Consider the following 26024-nt stretch of genomic DNA (forward strand, 5'->3'; position numbering starts at 1 on the left):
CTCAGCACTGTTTTGAAGATCTGAACATATGACACAATTTTAAAGCAAAGCAGATTAAACCTAAAAGCACACTAAGAGAAATAACAACAACTTCACCGAGGTCTGCGTCAGAGCAGGCGAGGTGGAGGAGCTGGGGGATTTCACAAAACAACTGATCTACCTTGTTGCCGCCACAAAAGGTTAATGCAAATATGTTCCCAGTCTGCATAGTAGCAACGGGAATTCCATTGATCCAGGCACTGGCTGCCATTTGGACACAGACTCCTCTGTTCATTATAGTCTCATAGTGCAGTGGTTGGCAGATGGTGACTTCCCCTTCGGTCGTATGCCCAACAACGCTATAAGGGACCATTGGACCCTGGAGAAGGTGCACATGTAAGGTGAGATGGTGGCCTTGAGGGGAATAGGGGGTAGGTGTGAGCATTCTGAGTACACATCTGCGTGGGGGGGGGGGGGCAGAGGATGTGTGAGAAGAGGGGGTGGGGGGAATTTGGGACGTGCAGGGCTACGGTGGCCAGAGAAAGAGGCTCCAGGGCTGCGGCTGCTGGAGAGAGACCCTCTTCCTTTCCAGCTTCAGCTCTGTGGCTGCTCTGGCATGGGCGAGCCCCCTTGCCCCGCCCCCATCCTTTCCAGCCCGAACTCAGGGGCTCCTGCGGTGGGGGAGAGAACCCCGCTTCTTCCCATCCCCATCCTGGGGGCTGCTGCGGTGGTGGAGAGAGGGCACATCCATCACATTAGAAAGGTTAAGACTATGGATATTAAAATATGAGTTGTGTGCTTTTATGTGTAGAACAAAAAAAAGTTAATGATTATGAAGGGTTTTTTTATTTAGCACTGTGATGAAGTGGGATTGTTCTTCATGTTTTCTCTGACTCCTCTGTGTGTGCCTCAGTTTCCCCTATGCATTTCTTAAGTATCTAGGTGGGGGAATAAGGGGGTATGATTGTTGCAGAGCCCTAGAGGGCAGGTGTGATGCCTTCAGCACAGAGACCGGCCAACTCCCTGTCTCCTGGCAACCGATGGCCTGGGCCCCTCCCCTGCCAGGTGCCAACTGAAGGTGTTGGAGAACAAAGAGATCAGGTGTCCTCCTGGCCCGGGAAAGAGACAAAGGCCAGAGGAGGGGCTGGAGAGTTTCCGTTTGGGAGCTGGCTGGGGAAATGGAAGGAGGCGCAGATGTGGTCTGGCCTCCCTGCCCCCCAAGATGGACCTGATTGAGAGGCCCTCTTCTCTGTACCAACAAACTCTGTTCACAGTGAGTTTGTGTGTGGGGGGGTGGAGGGTGAGAAAACCTGGATTTGTGCTGGAAATGGCCCAACTTGATGATCACTTTAGATAAGCTATTACCAGCAGGACAGTGGGGTGGGAGGAGGTATTGTTTTATGATCTCTGTGTGTATATAAAGTCTGCTGCAGTTTCCACGGTATGCATCCGATGAAGTGAGCTGTAGCTCACGAAAGCTCATGCTCAAATAAATTGGTTAGTCTCTAAGGTGCCACAAGTACTCCTTTTCTTTTTGCGAATACAGACTAACACGGCTGTTACCCTGAAACCTGTCACTTAGACCTCATTATCAGTGATTTAAGCTGTAGTGGTCACTTAACAAAACAAAAGACTCTCTATGGAGCCTAATCAGCTCTGTCTTTAAACTGTGGAGAGGAGCAGTCAAATCGTACTTGTGACACAGGCAGACCATCAAGCAAAACACCTGTCCCCACCCTCTCTCTTGATGCGCTCAATCAACACAGGCTAAGTACAGTTCTACTGCCCTTTACTCATATAATAAGAAAAACAACATTTCATTTACCCCCCCCCACCACACACACATACACACACACACACACACACATTCAAGTCATTTGTAACCCAACCCCAGCCAAAATCTATCACTTGGGAAACACAGCTCCATTTGCTGGATACCTAGGTAGATTAGGTGTGAATGTAAATACAATCTGGTCTCGAAGCCTTTCCCCCCAGCCCGCAGCTCATCACGAGCTGTCAGGGAGAGCTCATTTAGACTTTTCTTACAAATCATAATTTGAAATTATTAGGTTAGCCAACATCACGGAAATGAATGCACTGACACTGTCGTAAAAAACAACAGCTGTATAAGGAAGTTAGTCTATGTTCATACTTTTCAAATCTATCATACTTTTTCAGATACACATATTTTATCATACACTTTATATGCTTTTAAAGTGTGCATTAATGTTTCAATTTCAATTCAAATTTCCAAACAGTCACTAAATTAGCATGTAGCTAGTTCATAAAACTGGGCAGGGGGGGTGGTTGGGAAAATTCAGGGGGGGTGTAGGGAAATCACTGCCGGTGCAGTCTTAACCAAAGGAACTGAAGGTGCACTAAGAACAACAAGAGTCACATGAACATTCAAAATAAATAATGCTAATGCCTTAGCCTGTGGATTACAGGAAAGGAAGTGCAATCTAGGCAATCAGGACAGCACTTGCTCCTTGACCTGACTTTTCCTAATCTGCCCGTCTCCTTCTCTTGCCTCCAACAGTTCTCCCCTCCTTTGGACATATTTTTTACCCCTCCATGATGTCGAAGACTCGAACCCCCAGACGGCACGGGTCGTTGTCTGACCAGAGAGAGACAGGCAACACCAGCAAGGTCCGAACACAAAGCTCTTTATTGAAGAGTGCACAGAAAAACAGAGAGCAGCCCGTCTCCAAAGAGAACCAGCAGTCTCTAAGTAAAACTCATAGGTTTTTATAGACAGTTCCGTCGCGTCACAGATTTATTCATAAAGCAGCCCACCCCTCCCCTATGTTAGTTAAAATCCTCTTTCTCTATTATGCATGCACTTCTACCCCCTCATTGTACATAACTTTTAGCAAATCACAATGCTTCACTAACTTTCTTATCGGTATGGGTGTCAACCAGGAGACAAGGAATTAAGAACAGACATAACACAAAAACAAGGAGTGGAAAACAGTGCCTCCTATCTCAAAAAACTGTTCCCAGAACATTTGGTACAAAAAGGCAGGAATGTAGGCCTCCCCTTTTTTCTTACTCCCTGTAACTTAAACAAGTATTCCTTCATTCTGCTGTCAGAGGCTTTCCCAGCAGCCTCTCTTAGCCTGACTTTGGTTAGGTTGACATAACTGCTTCCTATTTAACTTTTCTCACCTGACAATGATTTCTCACCTTCTTTCCCCTCTCATTTTCTCCCACTTTTAGCACCATTTCCTTGCCGCAGGAAGCAGATTGGGAGGGTAGGAAGGGCAGAGTGAGGGCAGCAGCTTCAGCAGATGCCACTGAGCAACCTCGGATAGGTCCAGCAAAGGAGCAAATGCTCCAGGAAGCAGTTTCTCACCTGATTCGTCTGCCGCATCCCTGTCGGGGGCGAGAGGGAGGGAACAGTTCCTGCTGGGACAGCAAAATAAATAGCACAGGGTGGCTGAGGGAGGTAGCCACACAGGAGGCTTCTGAGAGCCTGGGATGGCACCAGAGAGCGCATTGCTCCAGGACTCTGTGTCTACACAGTGGGGGTTTCTCTCAGCTCAGGAAGGAGAGAAGGATTCTGGCTGGCATCCAGCAGCTGAGGGGTTACCACTGGAACGCCCGGCTGCTGCTCTGCTTAGTGCTGAGGGAGGGGAAGTTGCTCTGGCTCTTGCTGCTGCACAGGTGGGGGTTGGACTTCCTGAGTCAAACACTGACTGCTGCCTTCAGCTCCATACTGAGCCCGGAGTCCGGGCTGAGCCGCTGCTGCCCAGCGGGGTCTGTGCGGGGAGAGACCTGCACTAACCCCCCTCGGGGCCCAGCCGGGGGGACTTTCTCCGGGTGCTGGACCCAGCCCCTGGGCAGCCCCGGGCTCTGCCGACACCAGCCCCTGAGCCGGAGCCTGCAGGTGAGGGGAGAGACCCGGGGAAAGGGCTGGGGCCGGGCAGGAAAGTGACTCCGCACCAACGGCCCCTCCTCGCCCCAGCTCTGCTCCCGGGGGGGGCGGGGGTCTGCGAGTCCCGGAGCTGCTGCCCTCCCTGACCCCCCGGCTCTGCGCCCCTGAGCGCCTGCAGGAGCCGAGCCAACGCCGGGAGAGCGAACGGGCCGGGCTGGGCCAGGGACCGAGTCTCCCAGCCCGAGGGGACGGAGCAGGAGGGAGACAGGAGCAGAGGCTGGCAGGGGCAGCAGGAGCAATCAGTGGGGAGGGAGGTTCCTGGTTCCCAGCCTTGCCCAGCTCCGTTCCCTGCAGCACCCCGTGGCAGGTTGACTTTCCTGGGGAAAAGGGGAGGAGCAGGGAGAGGAAAAGACAGTTCCTGCTTCTGCCTGGTCCCCGCGCTGCTGGGTCGATGCGCTGCCCTGGGGACCGTGTCGGGGGATCCCCCAAAGTGTCTGCTTTTATTCTGCTCTTTCAGTATAGCTGGACTGCACAGTGACATGGACAGTGTTGGCTGCACCGTTTTAGTCTAAAGGGACCTTTTCAGTTCCTTACAACACACTCAGAGTTACCTGACAGGCCTCAGGTCTGACATAGTTTGACAATTCCTAAGCTCATTTTAGAGCAGAGAGTTTCTGTCCTGGATGAATTTATTTGGAAAGTTTGATATGGGAAAACACTTAGCTTGTTTTTGAGAAGGGGCCTGGGAAAAGAGCAAATTACAATTTTACCATTTTATTTTTAAAATAATTCTAGTCCCTTAAGAATTTAAGTAAAAATTTTACATTTGACTGAGAAAGGATTCCTAGTCAAGAGACAAGGTGGGTGAGGCAATATATTATTGGACCAACTTCTGGTCATGAGAGAGACCAGCTTTTGAGCCACAGAGGGTATGTCTACACAGCAAAAGGAAAAACCCGTAGCTGGCCTATGCTACATGGGCTCATGGGGTTCTGGTAGCAGGGCTGTTTCATTGCTACCTAGACTTCTTGGCTTGGGCTAGACCCTCCCACCCCACAGGGTGAAAGTGATTAACCACTGGAACAAATGACCAGGGGTAGTGGTGGATTTTCCATCTCTTGATGTCTTCAAATAAATACTGGATGCTTTTCTGACCAATATACTTTAGACAAATGCAGGTCATTGGGCCCAGAACTGGTGTAACTGGGTAAAATGCAAGGGACTGTGACATACAGAAGTCAGACTGATGATCTCATAGTCCTTTGTGGCCTTAAGCTGTATGAATCTTAGGAACTCATCCTACAAACACTCACACATATTTAATATTAAGCATCTCGGTGCTTCCATTGACTTCACTTACTCTCTGTCACTAACAGTGTTTAAAAGTCTGTATGGATTTAGTCCTTGTGGGAGGGGCTGGGCTGGGCTGTAAATAAAGTGATAAAAGCCAGGATCCTTAAAAAACAAGAGACTAATGTAGACACCTACGTCTGTGTTCAGGCAGCTCAGTCATTGGCCTAATTATCAGCAAGGCTGGACACTCAGAACTGAGACCCAATGTGGCAGGCTCAACATTCTTGAAACGCAGGCCACTTATTGAGAGACTTGACTACAGATTTGGGACTAAACTTTGGGTTGTTTTGTTTTGTTTTTTAGTGTTTTGGCTCAAGTATTCTCCAGGATGACAGAGTCTAGGATGACAGAGAGTGTCTGTTGGCAGGGAAGGAGTCTGGGGAAAACTGGGGTGTGTAATGGATTAAACCTCTTCTGAAACCTTCCCTATCGCCCTTCTCACTCTGACAGGCTGCAGAATAAAATCCACATTTGCTCCAGTTCATCCCATCAACGGAGAGACGAGAAAGGGAAATGGCTGCAGCAGAGCCGGTGACCTTCGAGGAGGTGGCTGTGTATTTCTCTGAGGAAGAATGGGCCCTGCTGGACGTAGGTCAGAGAGCCCTGTACAGGGATGTTATGCAGGAGAATTATGAGACCGTGACCTCGCTGGGTAAGGATTCCTGTCCCATTGGGTATTAGAAACTGTGGGGTCTCAGAAGTATCTGGGTCAGCTTCTCTTCAGGATTCTTAATTGGTCCCCCATATTTCTATGACGATCAGCCCTGTTAGTCCCTAGATTGTGTGTCTGTGATATTGTCCCTTCCCACAAGACAGAAGATTGAGGGACATGTTGATGGTGCTACTCTTCCCAGAACCAAGATTTTTAAGTGCACTTTATCTCCATCTTGACTGCATTCTGCCTGAGCCAGATATGTGAGCAGGAGCTCCCAGATGTTCCAGACTCTTCTACCTGTCAGGAAAGCCATGGACCAGAATCATGAGGCTGGTTGCCATTAGTGTCTCTAGAGCTACCTCTTCTGCCAAGGTGCTGAGTTCTTGGAAGGAAGATGTTGGTCCTGGTGTCTCTTCTTGGCCGTGATGGTTCCTCGCACTGAGGGGGCTGTGTTCTGGGGCTGAGGGAGGGTATATGAAGTAACTGGTGGTCTGAGAGTATTCTGTGAGTCTATCGATGTACTATATGAATGTCTGGGGGACGGCCCAGGGAGGTTAGAAGAATATTCACAAATTGGCAAAGGGTTCATAAAAGTGCCACAAGAATGATTTCAAGTTTGGAAAATGTGCCTTAGAGTGAGAGACTTAAAGCGCTCCGTATATTGAATTTATCCAGGAGAAGATTAAGCAGTATTTTGAACAGAAGCCTTAGGTATCTACAGAGGGAGATTTCTGACAGCACAGGGTTCCTTAATCTAGCAGACAAAATCAGAAGGAGATCCAGAGGCTGGAAGCTGAAGCTGGATAAATTCAGACCAGTCATAAAGTGCAGATGTTTAACAGTGAGGTGAATTAACCATTGGAGTAATTTACGCAGGGATGTGGTGGATTCTCCATCACTTAGGAGTCTTTGAATCAAGCTTGGATGTCTCTTTCTAACAAATATGTCTAGCTCAACCACAAGATATGGACTTGATGCAGGAATTTCTGCGCAAGGTTGTCTGACCTGTCTAACGTACAGGAGGTCAGACTAGATAATCCTAATACTCCCTTCTGGCCTTTACATCTGGCAATCTATGTTTGCAGATCTGTAGATTAGTCAGAAATTTGGTCAAGTTCCAATTCAGCAAACTTCCCTATTCACCAAGCACTAATGTGACTCAAGCACTAACTATAAGAGAGATGCTCGACTAGGAACCTGAGGATTCAGGAACTATGGGGATTCACTTGGTGGGATTTCTTTGGATGGAACTGTCCTGCATCTAAGGAAAAGAAGGAGGGAAATTATCAGAATAAAGACAATGTTCTTCCAAAAAGCAGGCTTTCACAAACTCTGAGAACTTGGTATGTTTGGTCCCATAGGAAGAAAATCTAAGGGAAAAAGGAGTTCAGGAGAGCTGGCAGTTTCTCAAAAAGACAATATTTACAAGACAAAAAGCATATCCCAATAATACAGAAAGATAGGAAGAATAGCAAGGGGCCAATATCGTTGCATCAGGAGGTCTTTAATGACACGAACATTGAAAAGGAATCCTGCAAAAAGTGGAAACATGGACAACTTGCTAAGGATGAGTATGAAATAACAGCAGAGGCATGTAGCGAGAAAATCAAAAAGGCTGAGGCACAAAATGAGTTACAAATAGCAAGGGACATAAAAGGCAATGAGAAGAGGTCCTGTAAATACATGAGGAGCAAGAGCAAAACGAAAGACAGTGTAGGCCCACTACTTGGAGGGGAAAGAGAGCTAAAAATTATAACATCAGGAAGGCTGAGTTGTTAATTCCTATTTTCCTTTAGTGTTTAGTAAAAAAAAAAATATAATGTTGACCAGAAGCTTAATAGAACTAATATCAAAAACAAGGGGGAAGGAACACAAGCCAGAGTAGAGAAAGAACAGATTGAATACATCTAACTTACTTAAATATTCTTTAAGTCATCGGGGACTGACCAAATTCATCCTGGGGTACTTAAGGAACTAGCTGAAGCAATCTTGGAACTATTAACAGTTATCTTTGAGAATTCATGGAAGACAGGTGAGGTCCCAGAGACTGGAGAAGGACAAGCATAGTACTTATCATTAAAAGGAGGAACAAAGATGACTTGTGAATTATAGGCCAATCAGCCTAACTTTGATACCTGCATAGACATTGAACCAATTATTAAACAATCAATTTGTAAGCACCTAGTGGATAAGTAATAGTCAACATTGATTTGTCAAGAATAAATCAAGTCAAATCCAAAGTGTTACGCTGAGAAAGGATAAATCAAATGCACAAATACACAATGTGCAATAACTGGCCAGGAAGTAGTACTGTAGAAAAGCATTTGGGAGTTATAGTGGATCACAAATTGAATGTGAGCCAACAATGTGATGTAATTTCAAAAAAGGCTAATATCATGCTAGGCTGTATTAACGAGAGAGTCATATGTATGACACAGTAGGTAATTGTCCCTCCCTACTTGGCACTCATTTGGAGTACTGTGAACACTTCTGGGTGTTTCACTTTTGGAAAGATGTGGACGCATTGGAGAGAGTATAGAGGAGAGCAAAAAAACCTGACCTATGAGAAAAGGCAAAAAGAAGTGGTCATGTTTAGTCTTGAGAAAAGAAGACTGAGTGGGAGACCTGATACCAGTCTTCAAATGTGGGAAGGTGTGTTATGAAGAGGAAGGTGATCGATTGTTCTCTATGTCCACAGAACATAGGAAATGAAGTGATGGATGGGCTTAACCTGCAGCAAGGGAGATTTAGGTTTGGTATTAGAAAGTTTTTTCCCATCTGTAAGAACAGTTAGGTAATGGAACAGGTTAACAAGGAAAGTTGTGAAATTCCAGGCTTTGTCTACAGTACACAGCTTTTAGCGACATGGCTGTGTTGCCACAGCCCTGCCGCTAAAAGTTGTGCAGCGTATCCGCTGTTTGTCGGCTCTCCTACTGACAAAAAACTTCCACCCCCAATGAGTGGCATTCGCTTTGTCAGCAGGAGTGCTCTGTTCACACTGGCACTTGTCATGACAAAACTTTTGTCTTTCAGGTGGTGGGGGTGTTTAACACCTCTGAAAGACAAAAGTTTTGTCATTCAATTGCGAGTGTAGACAAAGAGCCAGTCACTGATTGCTTTTAAGAACAGGATAGACAAACATCTGTCAGGGTCGGTCTTGGGGTACCTACTTCTGTCTCAATGCAGGGGGCTGGGACAGATGAGCTCTTGCTGCTCTTTTCAGCAACATATTTCTATGATTCTGTGATTTGAGCCAAGGTGGGAGGAGAATGTCTACTCCACAGCCAGAGCTGTCCTCTCTGGGTCTGAGGTATATGGAGCAGGCTAAGGGGGTAAGAAAAGCCAATACCAGGCCTGAGGTGGGAGTCAGCCAGGCCCCAGCAGGGCCAGATCCGGTCTTATGGATAATGGGGAAGGACTGAATGACAGTTGATCAGCAAGCGTATGGGGGCCCTTGTGCTGGACCATCGTGACTCATGAGAGGAGGCTCTTTGCTCTCTGCATTGGACAGGGAGCAGGTGTATAGTGATCTTTTTCCAGGCCCTGGGTGGTGTTTCCTCTGTTTATTTCTGAGCAGCTTATCATTTGGGGAGAACCTAGGGTCCCCAATCAGGTGACACCTGTGGAGCTAGGTGCTGCATGGATGCAGACTAGGAGAGAGTCCCCATACCAAAGAGTTAATGGTCTGAGTATATCCTCCTGTTCTGCCTTGTGTTGAGAAGGGATGTGTGGGGGGGAGACGTGACTGTAAATGATGGAGGCTAAATCGTACCCCAGGTAACTTCAGAGTGTAGCAACTCCGCTCAACTCCTCAGGGGAATAAGTCAAGGCCATTCCCGAGGCAGAGTGGGTGAACTCCTGCTCCAGAGCTGCACATCATGGGATGTTGTATGATTTATAGTGCAGTCCCCATAGGGTTAGGGGTAGGGAGAGGAAGAAGCCTCCCTGGGTGGGCTGCTCAGATCCTTGGTTTGGAAGTAATAACAGCCCTGAGCTTAATGACCAAGATCAACACTTGTTTCCTCACCCCCTCTGCCAAGCAGGATTCCCAGTTTCCAAACCTGACGTGATCTCCCACCTGGAAAGAGGGGCGAGGCTGTGCGTTTCTGGTCTCCAGGACTATGAGGAAAGGGAGATTCTGAGAGACCCCCACACAGGTGAGGAATCCGTTAAACTTACTCAGAAATCAGTTATTCTATCATCCTGGCAGACGTCACATATGCATTTTCATCAAGCTTGTCTGACCCTTCATCTATGCTCATAGGATGTGGAGGAAGGATGGGTCCCCTCCTATGGGGAAGGGTATGGGGGGAGCAGGATTCAGCTCCTGATCGTTCAATCTCCCTAGCAGTTATTTGGGTTTGTTCTCCCCTTTCTGAGGTTCCCTGTCCCTGGCACAGGGACTGACTCCTGTCTGGATTCTCTCTCTGTCCCAGCAGGTGATGGGATGGTGAATGAGGAGGAGAATCCGCAGCAGGAAAGTCCTGAGCGAGTGGAACCACAGGGGGTGGTATCAGGAAGATCTGATGTTTCCCAGAGTCCTGAGCAGGGAGAAGCCTGTGAAATTCAGCACAGACCAGAAAGGAAGCAGGGAAACTACTCAGAGGAGAGACTGGGTAAATCCACTCACAAGAGCAGAGGCATCAAGAAAATCAAAGAAACTGTTCAACAGAGAATTCGCACTGGAGAGAGTCCCTACTCGTGCGGTGATTGTGGGAAAAGCTTCAGTCAGAGCTTAACCCTTATTCACCATCAGAGAATCCACATGGGAGAGAAACCCTATAAATGTAATGAGTGTGGGAAAAGCTTCAGTGTGAGCTCAAAGTTTCTATTGCATCAGAGAACTCACACAGGAGAAAGACCCTATGACTGCCCCGTGTGTGGGAAAAGCTTCAGTGTGAGCTCCAACCTTATTCAACATCAGAGAATCCACACAGGAGAGAAACCCTATAAGTGTCCTGACTGCGGGAAAAGCTTCAATCAGAGTTCAAACCTTCTGTCACATCAGAGAATCCACACGGGAGAGAAACCCTTTGAATGTCTCGAGTGCAGGAAAAGCTTCAGTCGTAGATCGACCCTTCTATCACATCAGAGAATCCACACACAAGAGAAACCCTATACCTGCGATGAGTGTGGGAAAAACTTCGGTCACAGTGCACACCTTACTAGTCACCAGAGAACCCACACAGGAGAGAAACCCTTCAAATGCAGCGAATGTGGGAAAAGCTTTAGTCAAAGCTCAAACCTTTATACACATCAGAGAATTCACATGGGAGAGAGACTCTATAATTGCCCTGACTGCGGGGAAAGCTTCAGACTGAAGTCAACTCTTGTTACTCACAAGAGAATCCACATGGCTGAGAAACCCTTTAAATGCCCCGCATGTGGGAAAAGCTTCAATGCGAGCTCAGCCCTTAGGAAACATCAGAGAATCCACAGTGGAGAGAGACCCTATGAGTGTCTTCACTGTGGGAAAAGTTTCTGTAGCAGCTCAGCCCTTTGTAATCATCAGAGCACCCACCTTGAGGACAGACCCTACAAATGCAATGAGTGCAGGAAAAGCTTCAGTCAAAGTTCCAACCTTATTCAGCATCAGAGAATCCACACAGGAGAGAGACCCTATAACTGCCCCGACTGCAGGAAAAGCTTCAGTCGGAAATCAACCCTAATTAAGCATCAAAGAACCCATGTGGCGGAGAGAGACCCTATAAGTGAGCTAAATGTGGGAAAGGCTTCAGTGACAGCTCAAACCTCATTACACATCAGAGAATCCACCTAGGAATGGGTCATGTGTATAAGACCTCTATTGAGACCCATGAATCTCAAAGGGTCAGGGCAGGCTGGAGTGGCCCTGTAATGAGGACCTGCAATAGTTAGTTATTAAAGCAGAGAATGAAATCACATGCCTGGAACATGTGTAGACCAAGAGACTGAGATAAGATTCCCATGTTGTGATGAGATTTGTTTATTGCACTCCCCCTGCCCCCCCCGATTCTCACACATACCTCCCCATGTACCCCTTATCTCCACACACCACCACCCTTATACATCTGACTCGCATCCCTAGGGCTATGATTCCCAGTGGGGTGCGGATGTTGTTTGCTCAGGGGAACAACATCCCTGACTTCCAAAAGAAAGTGAAATTGTCTTTCTAAATGCTGCAGGACAAGAAATGTTCTTCCCATAATTTAAAGCTCCCTCTCTGTTACCTGGGCCATCAGCTAATCAGAAGGATTTTTAATAATATGCAAGAAGGAATAGTAATAGCCCAGCTGCAGGAAGGGAAACTAAACCCATCTGAAACCTAACCTGTACTGAAGTCCACTCCGAACCCTTACAGATTCTGAAATAAGGAAAAAAATCTTGCTCTTCAAATAGTCAAGACAAACTCATCAGTTAAATTTATAATCTTAAAAAATAAAAAGTGGAATTGTTAATCAAGTGCCACTGCTCACTTTTAAAAGAAATAATGAGTCCTTTGGCTGCCAGGCAGAAATGAGGGAGAGTTGCAGAACAGGTGTTCGTCAATCATGCTGGGCAGCAGGAGGAGCATACTCAAAGCCCAACAAAAAAACCTGGTGGGGAAAAAAACCCTTTCTCACAGAACTGTAGAAATGCAGGGGTGGGCTGGAAGGGACCATCAAGTCCAGTCCCCTGCTCTGTGGCCAGCGGACCAAGTAAACCTAGACCATCCCTGACAGGTGTTTGTCCAACTTTTTTTTTTTTTAAAAGCTTCCGATGATAGGGACTCCTCGACCTCCCTTGGAAGCCAATTGAAGAGCTTAATAACCCTTATATTTAGGTGAGATATTAGGAAAAACTTTCTAAATCTTCTTGGCTACAGATTAAGCCCATCACTTCATGTGCTACCTTCAGTGGACATGGAGAAAAATTGTTCACCATCCCCTTTATAACAGCTCTTAACATATTGAAAGACTATTTTCAGGTCACCCTTCAGTCTTCTGTTCTCAAGACTAAATATGCTCATTTTAAAAATCTTTACTCATAGGTCAGGTTTTCTAAACCTTTAATCATTTTTATTGCTCTCCTCTGAGCCCCCACTCCTCCCCCCCCCCCCCCCCGGTTCTTTTCAGTAGTACTACCACCTAAACAGTTGTTTCCCATTTTATTGTTCTACATTTGATTTTTCCTTCCTAAGTGAAGTACTATGCACTTGTCTTTATTTAATTTCATCTTGTTGAATCCAAACCAATTCTCCAATTTGTCAAGGTCATTTTGAATTTTAAACCTGTTCTCCAAAGTGCTTGGAACCCCTTCTAGCTTGCTGTCATCTGCAAATTTTATAAGCATACTCTCTACTGCATTATCGGGTCATTAATTAAAATATTGAATAGTGCCGGACCCAGGACTGACCCTGGTGGGAACCCACTAGATACAATCTCCCAATTTGACAGGAAACCATTGATAACTACACTTTGAGTATGGTCTTTCAACATGTTGTGCACCCACCTTATAGTAATTTCCTCTAGACCACATTTCCCTAGTTTGCCTATGAGAATGTCGTATGGAACTGTGTCAAAAACCTTACTAAAATCAGGTTATAACATGTCTACTGCTTCCTCCCAGCCACTAAATCAGTAATCCTATCAAAGAAGGAAACTGAATTGGTTTGGCATGATTTGTTCTTGACAAATCTATTGTGACTATGCCTTATAACCTATTATCCCCCGGTGCTTACAAATTGATTGTTTAATACCTTGCTCCAGTATCTTTCCATCTGGTGAAGATAGGCTGACTGAACTATAATTCCCCAGGTCCTTCTTGTTCCTTTTTTTTTAAAGATAAGTACCATGTTTGCCCTTCTCCAGTCTTCTGGGACCTCACTGTCCTCCAGGAATTCTCTTTGAGAATTCCAATGACTTGGAGATTGCTTCAGCTTGTTCTTTATGTACCCTGGGATTAATTATTTAGAGCCTGCTGACTGGAATACATATAACTTATCTAAATATTCTTTAACCTGGTTTTACCCTATTTTTGTTTGCTTTCATTTCCCCTGGTTGTCAATATTAATTGTGTTAAGTATCTTGTCATCATTGATTATTTTAGCGACGATTAAAGGAAAATAGGCATTAAGCACCTATTATTGCTCTCCTTCCTCCTAAATAGAGTGCCCACACTTTTTGTTGTCTTTCTCTTGCTCCTAATGTATTTAAAGAACCTTTTCTGTCCCTTGCCAGGTGTAACTTATTTTGCGCCTTAGCCTTTCTGCTTTTGTCTCTATGTTCTTGTGCTGTTCTTTTGTACTACTTATTAATCTGACCATGTTTCCACTTTTTGTAGGATTCCTTTTTGATTTTCAGGTCATTTAGAATTAAGCAAAAAACCATCAGGGTGCAACTTCATTTAAAAAAAACCCAACAACAATAAAAATCTTAAAAGAAAACCCAAAACATCAGTGAAACTTTGCTTTTTAAAATCAATCTTGGCACAGAACCCAGCATACTAGGTGGGAAGCCACTTAAGCTGCCCAGTGGAGGATGCCACCAGGAGAGGAGTCTTCTAAGCGCCATCCTTTTTATGGAGATAGGTGCCTATCTCTTCCTTCAAGTCAGGAACTGGGGAAGTTAGATGTTCCTCTGCCAATGGGGTCTGATACAGAAGTCCTATTCAGAGGTCACCTATCTCCACACAACACAGCTGGGGAGGAAGCAGATGGAGGAGCTTCTTTATAACCTTTAGCTTCATGGTTATTTTATTCACCCAGGATGTGGGAGACACCTTGTTCATGTCCCCCCACTACCTACTGAGGCAAAGGGATTTGAACAGGGATCTTGCACTTCTCAGGAGAGTGGCTGAACTACCAAGACATGGGATATTCTGATGTGAGTGTCTCCTTGTCTCTCCTAGTGAAGCAGCTCCACTGTATATAAATACTTAAGGAATCATTGGGCCAGAGTAAGAATGATTCCACAGCCTGAGGGCCAGGGCACCCACCTATAAGGTGGGTGACTCTGGATCCAATCCCCCTTCTCCAGTGATCGTAAGATCCTAAGTCCCACCACTCACCACAAAGAAGGCTGTACGCTGAACAGCAGAAGGAAGGGTGAGAAATTGCACCTGCTTGAAAGTGCAGAAAGATTTAGGAAATCAAAGCTTGCTGCGACAATTCCATAGGGATTTTCTGTGCTTCAAAGAAACAGAGCGTTAAAGGACATAACTAGAGTAAGATAGGGTTTGAATCTGACAACATTGCAGATTTTGGCTGCTTTAAATGACATGCTGTAACCTGTAGCTGCCAGACTTATTGTTCACACCATGGGTGTGTGGTGCTGGATGCACTTAACTTGGCTTACTAAATTATCTGGCTTACTGCTTAAAAGAGCTACCCTTCAAATTTTTGGTTTGATGAGGACATAACTAAATCTCAGCTGTGCTGATTGTGTTACTGTATCTTTGTTGTCTTGTTTCAGCTCAAGTCCTATCTTGAAGTGTTACTAAGAACTAGCAACTTTGTTAATCACTGTTCTGCTCTTCCCTGGATTTTTCCCTCCGCACCTCCAGCTATGCGGTTTTTGCATCTGAGTGAGAATTAAGTGCCGGTTAGAGAAGCATCCTTAGATCTCTCACCCTTGTAACACTACACTGTGTGTGAGCGAGAGAACTAACTAACTTCAAAATCTCACGTCAGTCTTTATTTGTGTATGTTCTAAACCTTAGAATAATTTTGTACTAACTTCAGTTGTGTTGTGTGTTTCTAACTACAGAATGAACTAATATGTTTATATTTTACACTCCACACAAACCTTTTCCAAATCTTGGAATAGGAATTTAACTAGTTCTTATTTTACATTTGTCAATCTTATATACCAGAAGCAGGGTACTTTGTGATAATTCTTTCTATATTTGAATGTTACAATGTTTACCTATTGATGTATTGAATTACCTTTAATAATCTCTCTCTTTCCCCCCCCCCCGCCAATTAAGTCAAATACCAGGATCTCCCTGCAATATACTGCCTTTCAACTTTCCAAGAAAAATCCCTCACTCTCCTTGACTAACTTTAATTTGAATACGTTGGTTAATCAAACTGCTTTCTGAACTTTCACCCTTGTAAAATTGCCTATGAACTCCACCAAACCAAAGCTAATCCTCTCTCATCTGCATTGTTGTATAATAATCAAATTGGGTGATTCTTGTACCCCATTTATTATGTGTCATTGTAACTATTTCCAACTAGATACATGTGTCTAAACACTGCTGAATTTTGAGCTGTAGTGATCCTATGACTTGCGAATTTGCCTTAAATCATGCTTAGCCTCACAATGCTACCTTATTAAGACAGAAATAAAAGTAGTAATAATGGATTTGGTAGATTTTGTGCTGTCTACACAACTTTCAGTGTTTGTACTATTCAACCTATCTAGTTTCATCCAAATTTGTTTTGAGTTTAAAAGTTTTAATCCAGTTACTTCACTGAGGTTATACATGGTTATCTGAAATGTTTTCTTTAAGATTAGCTGTTACATTCTGTTGATGATACTTCGCTACAAGTGAATTTTATTTGGGGGCGGGAACCATTGATGCTTGTTAGTATCCAAAGTTATTCTATTTTAGAATTTCATGTTTTAAGATTTCATACATTGTATCATTTGTTTTATTTACCTTTTTTTCAGTTGGGGTGTCTCATTTAGATAATCCTTGTGGATTTAATTTTTTGTTGGTTTCTTCAATCAGTTTTGATTACTTAAATGTTTCCCTATTTTAAATTTGAGTTCAGTTGTTTTGTTTTGGGCTGTACTTTAGTGTAAAGGAAGCAGAATCCTTTGTTCATTTTTAAGCGGTTACTCCTGGATTGCAGTCTCATTCTTTTTAGCATATGCGCAACGTGTCTCAGGTGGCACATGACCAGGATTCATCACCAATTTTGGTCTGCTGCAGTCTCCTTAATATCGATAATCAATCATTCTATGTGTTGGTTTGGTTTTCCTGAAATAGTCATATGAGAAGCAATTCATTAATAATTCCATCTCATTAATGGTTTCTTCCAATTATGAATTTTTATACTTATTTGGTTCTTTTACTTTGAAAATCACCTACCATCCAACCCCTTTCTACCCCCACTCCTGTCATTTCCAGAGCCAGTTTATCCACTGCCTTCCTGGCTTATGAACCATTTTCCTGGCCCCTTGGACAGGAGAAAGAAGCTGTTTAACTACACTCTGAGCAGCTAGTCCAGTGAAATGCGCATTTGGAAGACTGAAGGGGAGGAGGAGGAACCTCTTGAGAAGGCTGGAGGCTGCTGAGCAATCTCTGCCTCACTTGATAGGTGGTTGCTGTGTTTTGCACAACATCTGTGAAAGCCAGGGGAGATGCTCACCAAAGGCTGAGAGGCAGAGGGATTTCCTGTATATTGTGAACAGCTACAAGGTGCCCCCAGTGGTCAGGGACGTGTTGTGCTCTTACTTTGATGTCAGAGTGTAGTGGTGGAAAATGAATGTTCTGTAGCCAGTTAAATGAAGGCAGTGCGTTTGTGTACAGATTGTATTGATAATCAATGTTAGGGAAAGGGGAGCTGCAGCTCAATGCAAGTTTTCAGTTGATGAATGCTATTGATTTGACAAAGCATAATGTAAACGTAATGCCAGGGGGCCTGTAGAGGAACATGCCCAAAGTGCTGAGTGTCCACATGGCTGTACTAATGGATTCACAAAAATGTGTAGGTGGAAACTCTTCTGTTGTCTTGGTGGGTAGAATGTAGAAATGATGAAAAATAAAAATAGAATTCTGTCAAGCCTAGTTATAACTTTAGCTATTTTGGCATAAATTGTATTGAGTTCTCAAGCAGAAGTTAGTTAGTTTTTATTTATTTATCTGCTGTCTTATCCCACTTCAATGAATCCTCTTTGGAGGTGATGTTACTGTACGCCTTAGTTCTACTGGTATAAGGTTTGTTTGGATTACTCCTATACCGCTTCTGGCAGTTCTCCCACTGCTATCCCCTACTGCATTGCTTCGCACCCAGGTCAGCCTGTGTTTACCTCTGTGCGCTCTACTGCTCTTGACCAGATGACACATCTCCATGTGCACCCTTTTAGGAATCCTAGGCCTTGTCAACAAAACCCTGTAGTGTGTGTGTGTAAACAAAAGTTACGCTGCTTTAATTAAACTGCTGTTGCATGTCCACACTGTGCTCCTTGCGTTGGCAGAGCGCATCCACACTCGCACCTTTTGCATTGACGCAGTGTACTGTGTCTATCCCACTGCGCAACTGGCTGCAGGGTGCTTTGGGAAGGGTTTGCAATGACTCATAGGTCAGGTACAGCATCACATGATGCAGATTTCTCAGTCCCATTGTTCCACGGGCATCCTATTAGATCGCAAGCTGCTTTTCAACTGAAGTGTGTGGGGTGGAGAGGTTGAGAGTGTGTGACAAGGAGCATGTGTGTGAGGGGGGGAAGAGACAGACAAAGTGTGTGTTGGGGGAAAGTGTTGGCATGCTGTCTCTTTAAGTTTGGACAGCAGTCTGAGCAACCAATCCTGAAGTAGTGGTGGTGGTGGAGGGGGACCCCCTACCCTGCATTCATCAACCCCTGCCTCAGCACAACATGAGTCTTTCCCCCTGCTGCAGCAGCCCACCCTGCCTACCTGCCAGCCACCGTGCTCCTAGGGCTGGGGAGAGCAGGATTCCACATTAATGATTCTGTGATTCCCTCCAAGTTCTCCCACAGACCAATGATCCACCCCTCCCCAGTAGTCCAGGCAGGAGCGTGTTTTGCTGCTAGGAGCTGCATGCTCAACTGGGTAGTAGCTATGTGAGCTCCAGAGTTTCAGAACTTCCTGGAGCTTTGGAAGGGGAGGGGCGCATGCTTGTGTAGCTGAAATGCAGGGCAGTGGAGTGGTCACAGCAGGCATTGTGGGATACTGGGGGAGGCCAGTTACAGTGACATACCGGCAGCATCTATGCTGATGCTTTGTCACTTGGCCACAAAAAGCTCTGTCTCTCATTGAGGTGGTTTTATTTTGTCAGCAAAAGAGGTAGTTTAGTCACCAAAAGTAGCTTTGTGGTGTGTACACCTCTGCTGTTTTGTTGGTCCCATCTGGTGCTCCTGGCCTGCCTTGCCCTCTGGGAAGAGAAGCACATCCAGTCCCTCTGAACAAGTGTCACCAGAATGTCATGACCTATAAGCAACTGGCAGAGCACATGCCAGATCACTCCCTGGCCACAGCTGCATCTCCAATGGTGCTACGAGAACAGAGGGAAGAGAAGAGGACCTCTGGCAATGTGCCCCAGACCTGCCATGCTATGAGGAGTGGGGCTGGATTTTAGAAATAAGGCACCCACTGAACCCCACTCAAAGGCTCTGGGCAGTTTGGAGCCAACCACTCCAAAGAAATTCAACTGAGTCCTGACCCCAGCCAGGAGGAGATATTCTCAGAGAGCCAATATCTCTTTGGCATGCCCAAGCCAGCAACCTAGGTGCTGGAGATGCCCCTGAAATCCAGGAGGGGATTGTCATCACTCAATGTTATGTGCTGTGTTGAAATACACCTCTACAGGGGGATTTGACCTATGTTGTTCTGGGTACTGGCCAGGTGCTGCCACGTTCAGTGGATGTGAACTATCAGCCTCTCCTTGTTTTCCCCCACCCTGACCCGCAGTGTGTTCAAAATGGTGTTGACTTTGGACACTTTAAACTCTGAAGGGCTTATTTCCCTGAAGTATCAGATCTCAAACTGAGCAAATATGAAGCCCCACTACCCACTTTCTAGTGCTGCTTGGTGCTCCTCTTCCCTCCCCATGCACTGCAGCCTTCCTCTGCCCCTGTCCAAAACAATGGTACTGTATTGGTTTAAAAAATGCAGGCCGGTTGCAGGGCAGGCACAATTATTGTAGCAGCAGCCAGAGAAAGAGCAAAAGCAATAGAGAAGTCCTTTGTTTCACAGTATGATCAGCACCCTGTGCTTCTACCTCCCTTTACATTTGAAAACATACTATATTAGGAGGCTAATGGCACAAATGAGGCTATAGATCAGAGGTCTCAAACTCAATTTACCTTAGGGCCAGTGCCAGTCCTCAAATTCTGCTAGCGGGCCAATGTCGCTGAAGATGGTGTTCAGAAAAGAAAATGTTTATATTGTATTTTATTTTGAATTTCTTAGAAATAATAAAACTGTCATACAGCTTTGTACAATTCTTCACCTGCCAGAGTTTTTAGTGTTTGCCAGACACCTGGCAACACTTCAGTTCGTTAATGTTTGGCCTCAGTGACTGAGCAGTTAAAACCTTCAGGATTGCAGCAAGGTGGGCGTCAGATAGTCATGTTCAGTATTTTGACTTGTTAAAATTCATTGTGGAAAAAAGTGATACTGACTCTGCCCAGCAACTCATGATGCTGCCTCCATGGCTGACTCTACCTGGTGTTAGGCAAAAAGATTTTCCCCAAGAATCAGGCAAGCACAGACAATACTGAAGAGGGTTTATTCACCGTACCGGGAAGACTGATAAACAGCTTTGAAAATAATATGGTGCCATAGTGGCCAGTTATATACAGTCTCCTATCAATTCATTTGCATTTATCTGTTCATACAGAAACAGACATTGTTACAAGTCAAGAGAGAACCCTGAACAAAGATAAAAATAGGAACAGTATGTATGTATGTATAGAGGTCATCCTGATTGCATCAAGCATCTAAGGCTACCTTGTGGGGGAGAAAGAGGTGGGGTGGGGTAAGGTTGAGTGCTTACAGATATCCAGTGGGCTGAGAAGGGAGGGTTTGTTCTGTTCTAAGAGCTGAGTTACGGGGTGGGCATTGACCATATAAGTTTATCAGTTGTTTACAGTGGTCAGTGTTCTTGGCTGAAGCATTCCTGCTTGATTTGCGGTTTGTGTCTTAGCTGCTAGCTAAATTCTAACTCTTGCCTGACACCAGCAACTAACGATGCTGCCTCCATGGCTGACTCTGCCTGGTGACTAGTGATGGTATTTCTGTCCCTCTCCCCCAGCCAATGGGAGCTGTGGGGGGTGGCGCCTGCAGCAGACATTGCCAGCAGCATGTCTACATCCCTCTCTCCTCCTATAGATATATTTCATAATACATAAAAAACAGGGTAGGTGTGGCTACAGTGTAAACACTGTGGGTTCAGACCAGTTTCAAAATTTATTTTGCAGTGCTCTTTGTGCTTGTGTAGGTGTTATGAAAAAGAATTTAAGAATTTAATATGAGGAGGGCTGTACTTTGGCATGCACAGTGCAAGGCAATGTAGCCTTCCCTAGGTTGCAATACAAGTGGTACTTCCCTTCCTCTCCTGCACCAGCTGGGAGCAAGGGGGACCATCCTGATAAAGATCAGGACTGCATCTCTGCCTGGTTTCCCCCACTGCCTTTGTGATCAAGACCCTTCCCTGCCTCTTGGGAACTCACTTCAGGGTAACATCCTCCAGTGTAAGGATGAACTGTAGGAGGTGCACATGAAATTACAATCCTGCCACCTCCTCTCATGGGAACACATGGACAAAGGAAAGGACAGGCAGGAAAAGATGCTGGATGTGATGCAGAGGGAAACAGCTCTACTGGAGAGCACTGTGGAGCTACATTCACAGCCCACACCCCAGCCTAGCCATGTCCTGCAGCCTGTGAAGAACAAAAGGCATGGGGAGCCCCCTTTTGCTCCCCAAGATGGCAGGCCCTGCCGCACCATTCCATTCACTAAGACAAAGAGAAGAGTTTCCACCAGACATTGTTATAAGCCTGTCAGCACAGCTACATGTGCACTCAGCCCTTTGGGCATGTTCCTCCACAGCTCCATTGGTCTGCGGGTTGCACTGTGTAATATGAAATCAATAAAGGGTTTACCATGTATCATCAACTGAAAAAGCTCCATTAAGGAACGTCACCTTTCTAATAATGTCAATTAATAATAAAATAGTCACACAAACACACTGCATTCATTTCCTTGGTTACAGGATATTTATTTTTCTACCACTACACTCTGACATCAAAGTAGGAGCACATCACATCTCTGACCTTGTCCCCGACTACTTGTAGAGGTCCATCTCTGGCTGTTCATAACATACAGAAAGTCCCTCTACTTTTGCTGCTCAGCCATCACGGAGGATCTCCCCCTGGCTTTCACAATACATAGCACCTACCTATTGCATGAGGCAGATATTTCTCAGTAGCCTCCAGCCATGTCAGGAAGCTCCTTCTTATTCCCTTCACTCTGCCAAACACCCACCCCTTTGCAAATCTGCAGCTATCTCAGGGTTTAGTTAAACAACTCCTTTCTACTGGACAAATATCAGGGAAAATGGTTCATTATCCAAGGATGCAGAGGTTGACCACATCCTCATAACTACCCAAGTGTGGGGTACAAAGTGGTTGGACACCAGGTAATTTTCAAAGTAAAATTATCAAACGAATACCAAATAATTAACATTGATAACTAGGAGAAAAAATTACATGGAATTCTAGTTATTCATTTTGTTTATTAAAGATACTGCACTCAGGAGTGACCACATAAAAATATACCATGGATTATTTTTCCTGTACACTCTGGGATGTCCCAAAATAAATAATTGAACTTGACTTTAAATAAAGAACTGTTTATTTAAGTAAACAAAAATTACAGGAGAACATAAGAATGGCCATACTGAGTCAGACCAAAGGTCCATCTAACCCAGTATCCTGTATTCCAACAGTGGCCAGTGCCAGGTGCCCCAGAGGGATTAAACAGAACAGGATCACTTGATAATTACCATTCCTTGTTGCCCATTCCCAGAAAACATAAGTGACGGACACCATCCCTGCCCATCCTGGCTAATAGCCATTGATGGACCCTATCCTCTATGAATGTATCTAGTTCTTTTTTGAACCCTGTTATAGTCTTGGCCTTCACAACATCCTCTGACAAAGAGTTCCACAGGTTGACTGTGCATTGTGTGAAGAAATATTTCCTTTTGTTTGTTTTAAACCTGCTGCCTATTAATTTCATTTGATGACCCCTAGTTCTTGTGATATGAGAAGGAGTAAACAACACTTATTTACTTTCTCCACACCAGTCATTATTTTATAGATCTCTATCATATGCCCCCTTAGTTGTCTCTTTTCCAAGCTGAAAAGTCCTAGTCTTATTAATCTCTCCTCCTGTGGCAGCTGTTCTGTACCCCTAATCATTTTTGTTGCCTTTTTCTGAACCTTTTCCAATTCCAATATACCTTTTCTTGAGATGGGGCAACCACATCAGCACGCAGCATTCAAGATGTGGGCATACCATGGATTTATACAGAGGCAATATGATATTTTCTTATTGTATATCCCTTTCCTAATGACTCCCAACATTCTGTTCACTTTTTTGACTGCTGCTACACACTGAGTGGATGTTTTTAGAAAACTATCCACAATGACTCAAAGATCTTTCTTGAGTGGTAACAGCTAATTTAGACCCCATAATTTTATATGTATAGTTGGGATTATGTTTTCCAATCTGCATTACTTTGCATTTATCAACATTGAATTTTTGTTGCCCAGTCACCCATTTTTCCGAGATTCTTTTATAGCTCTTCGCAGTCTGCTTGGGACTTAACGGTCTTAAGTAATTTTGTATCTGCAAATTTTGCCACCTCACTGTTTACCCCTTTTTCCAGATCATTTATGAATATGTTGCATAGGCACTGACTCCGTGGGTGCTCCAGCAATTAGGAGTGCTCAGCACTCATCAGCAGCCAAGCTCCCCCCTCTCCCCAGGGCCTTTCACCTGCCAGTGGCTCCGCTGATCAAATCCTCCCACTCCCTCCCAGCGCCTCCTGTTGGGATGGCAAAACAGCTGTTTTGTGGCATTCAGGAGGCTCTAGGAGGGAGGGGGAGGAGTGGGGACAGGGCGCGCATGGGGGAGGAAGTGGAAAGAGGCAGCGTGGGAGCGGAGCGGGGATAGGAAGAGGCAGGGCAGATGAGAGGGTTTGGGGGAAGGGGTGGGGATGGGGATGGAACAGGGGTGGAGTGGGGGCAGGGCCTAGGGCAGAGAGTGGGGGGGGGGTCGAGCACCTGCCAGCTAGAGGGGAAGTCGGCACCTATGATATGTTGAACAGCACTGGTCCCAGTACAGACCCTTGGGGGACACCACTATTTACTTTTCTCCATTCTGAAAATTGACCATTTATTCCTACCCTTTGTTTCCTATCTTTTAAGCAGTTACCAATCCATGGGAGGACCTTCCCTCTTATCCTATGACAGCTTACTTTGCTTTAGAGCCTTTGGTGAGGGACTTTGTTAAAGGCTTTCTGAAAATCTAAGTATACGATATCCACTGGATCCCCTGTGACATTCTATACCTTGGGGGAGCCCCCTGTAACTCCTATATTCCTCATTTGTACATAATTGTGATATTGCATATAAAGCAGGCCATGTGAGGTATCATGGGAAAGGTTATGATCGGCTGAAAGTCACTGTTCTATCTAAATATGTATATCTTCAGTGCATATGAAGTTATGAGATTGTGTTGTATAGTTGTCACTAAAACGTGCTGTAAGTTGGGGAATTGGCCTGATATTAGCTCTCCAGAGACAACAGCAAAGAAAGTCACCAACGCTCAGGTAGGTGTCAAACAACCATCAGCAGCCATTGTCCAGCAAGGGAGTTATAATTCAATGACTCACCTGCATACGGCCACACCAGGGGAATTGCTCAACCTTGCCTGGGAACTCATCAATGCCCGCCAGTCATGCCTGGACTTGTATTCTCCAAGCACATAGGACTGAGGGTATAAAACAGAACACAGGAGCCTCCTGCTTGGCCTCTCTCCTTTCCCCAACTATGATGCAAGCAACCAGGACACTGAGAAGACTGAAGACTCTAACAGAGGAGAAACCTGTATATTATGAACTGCAATATCAAGTAGGGTGAGAAAAACTGCTTAATCTAGTTGTTGCCCAGTCTAGTAGCGTTGAGAGTTTAGACTGCATGCTTATATTTTATTTCTTTTGGTAACTAACTCTGACTTTTTGCCTATCACTTATAGTCACTTAAAATCTAACTTTTGTAGTCAAGAAACTTGTTTTACTCTTTATCTTTACAAGTGAGATTGCCTAGCCAATGTATATCCACTTTTCTTTGAAGTGGTGAACCAATTCATAAATTCCAATTGCTCAAGAAAGGGACTTGAGCAGTGCAAGATGGTATATTACTGAGGTGCAAGGCTGGGAACTGTGGGGATTTGGCTGGTGCCTTTCTCTGAGTGATTCATGAATGGCTCTGGGAGCATTCATGCAGTTTAGCTGAGTGTGGGGCTCCACCTGCTGTTGTGCTGAGTGATCACAGCGTCTGGAGGGGTTTGCTGCCTGTCATTAGCAAAGCATTGTGAGAGACAGCCCAGGCTGGAGAGTTAAGGGAGCACAGTAGTCCCCACAGTCCCAGGCTGCAACACAGGGATCCTGTTACATCCCCCTTGTCCTCATGCTTGCCGATACCCTCAAAGAATTCTAGTAGATTGATGAGGTATGATTTCCTGTTACAAAAACCCTGTTGACTATTCCCCAACAAATTTGTTCTTTACTATAGTTTCAACCAGTTTGCCTGGTACTGAAGTCAGGCTTACCACCCTGTAATGGCCAGGATCACCTCTGGAGCCCTTTTTAAAAATTGGTATCACATTAGCTATCCTCCAGTCATTTCATACAGAAGCAAATTTAAATGATAGGTTACAAACTACAGTTAGTAGTTATGCAATTTCACATTGGAGTTCCATCAGAACTCTTGGGTGAAAACTAGTCCTGGTGACTTACTACTGTTTAGTTTATCAATTTCTTCCAAAACCTCCTCTAATGACACCGCAATCTAGGACAGTTCCTCAGATTTGTCACCTAAAAAGAATGGCTCAGGTTTGGGAATCTCCCTCATATCCTCAACTGTGAAGACTGATTAAAGAATTCATTTAGTTTCTCCGCAATGGCCTTATTGTCCTTGAGTGCTCCTTTAGCATCTTGATTGTCCAGTGGCCCCACTCGTTATTTAACAGGCTTCCTGCTTCTGATGTACTTAAAAATATTTTTGCTATTACTCTGAGTCTTTGGCTAGCTGTTTTTCAAGTTATTTTTTGGCCTTCCTAATTATATTTTTACACTTCCTTTTTCAGCGTTTATGCTCCTTTCTATTTGCCTCACTATACTTTACCTTCCACTTTTAAAAGAATGCCTTTTTGTCACCC

General features: G+C 44.9%; 1 protein-coding gene across 1 annotated transcript; it reads left to right on the forward strand.

The window, feature by feature from the left end:
* The first annotated feature begins 3338 nt into the window (after positions 1-3338).
* On the forward strand, positions 3339-16189 carry LOC125629157 (uncharacterized). Its single transcript, XM_075119753.1, is given in 5 exon segments — positions 3339-3868; positions 5660-5861; positions 9908-10021; positions 10301-11556; positions 11559-16189. Coding segments are annotated over 4 exon segments (1530 nt in total). The 5' UTR covers positions 3339-3868; positions 5660-5722; the 3' UTR covers positions 11580-16189.
* Positions 16190-26024: the final 9835 nt, after the last annotated feature.

The sequence above is a fragment of the Caretta caretta genome, chromosome 14 (genome assembly GCF_965140235.1).
Source record: "Caretta caretta isolate rCarCar2 chromosome 14, rCarCar1.hap1, whole genome shotgun sequence".
NCBI classification, from domain to species: Eukaryota; Metazoa; Chordata; order Testudines; family Cheloniidae; genus Caretta; species Caretta caretta.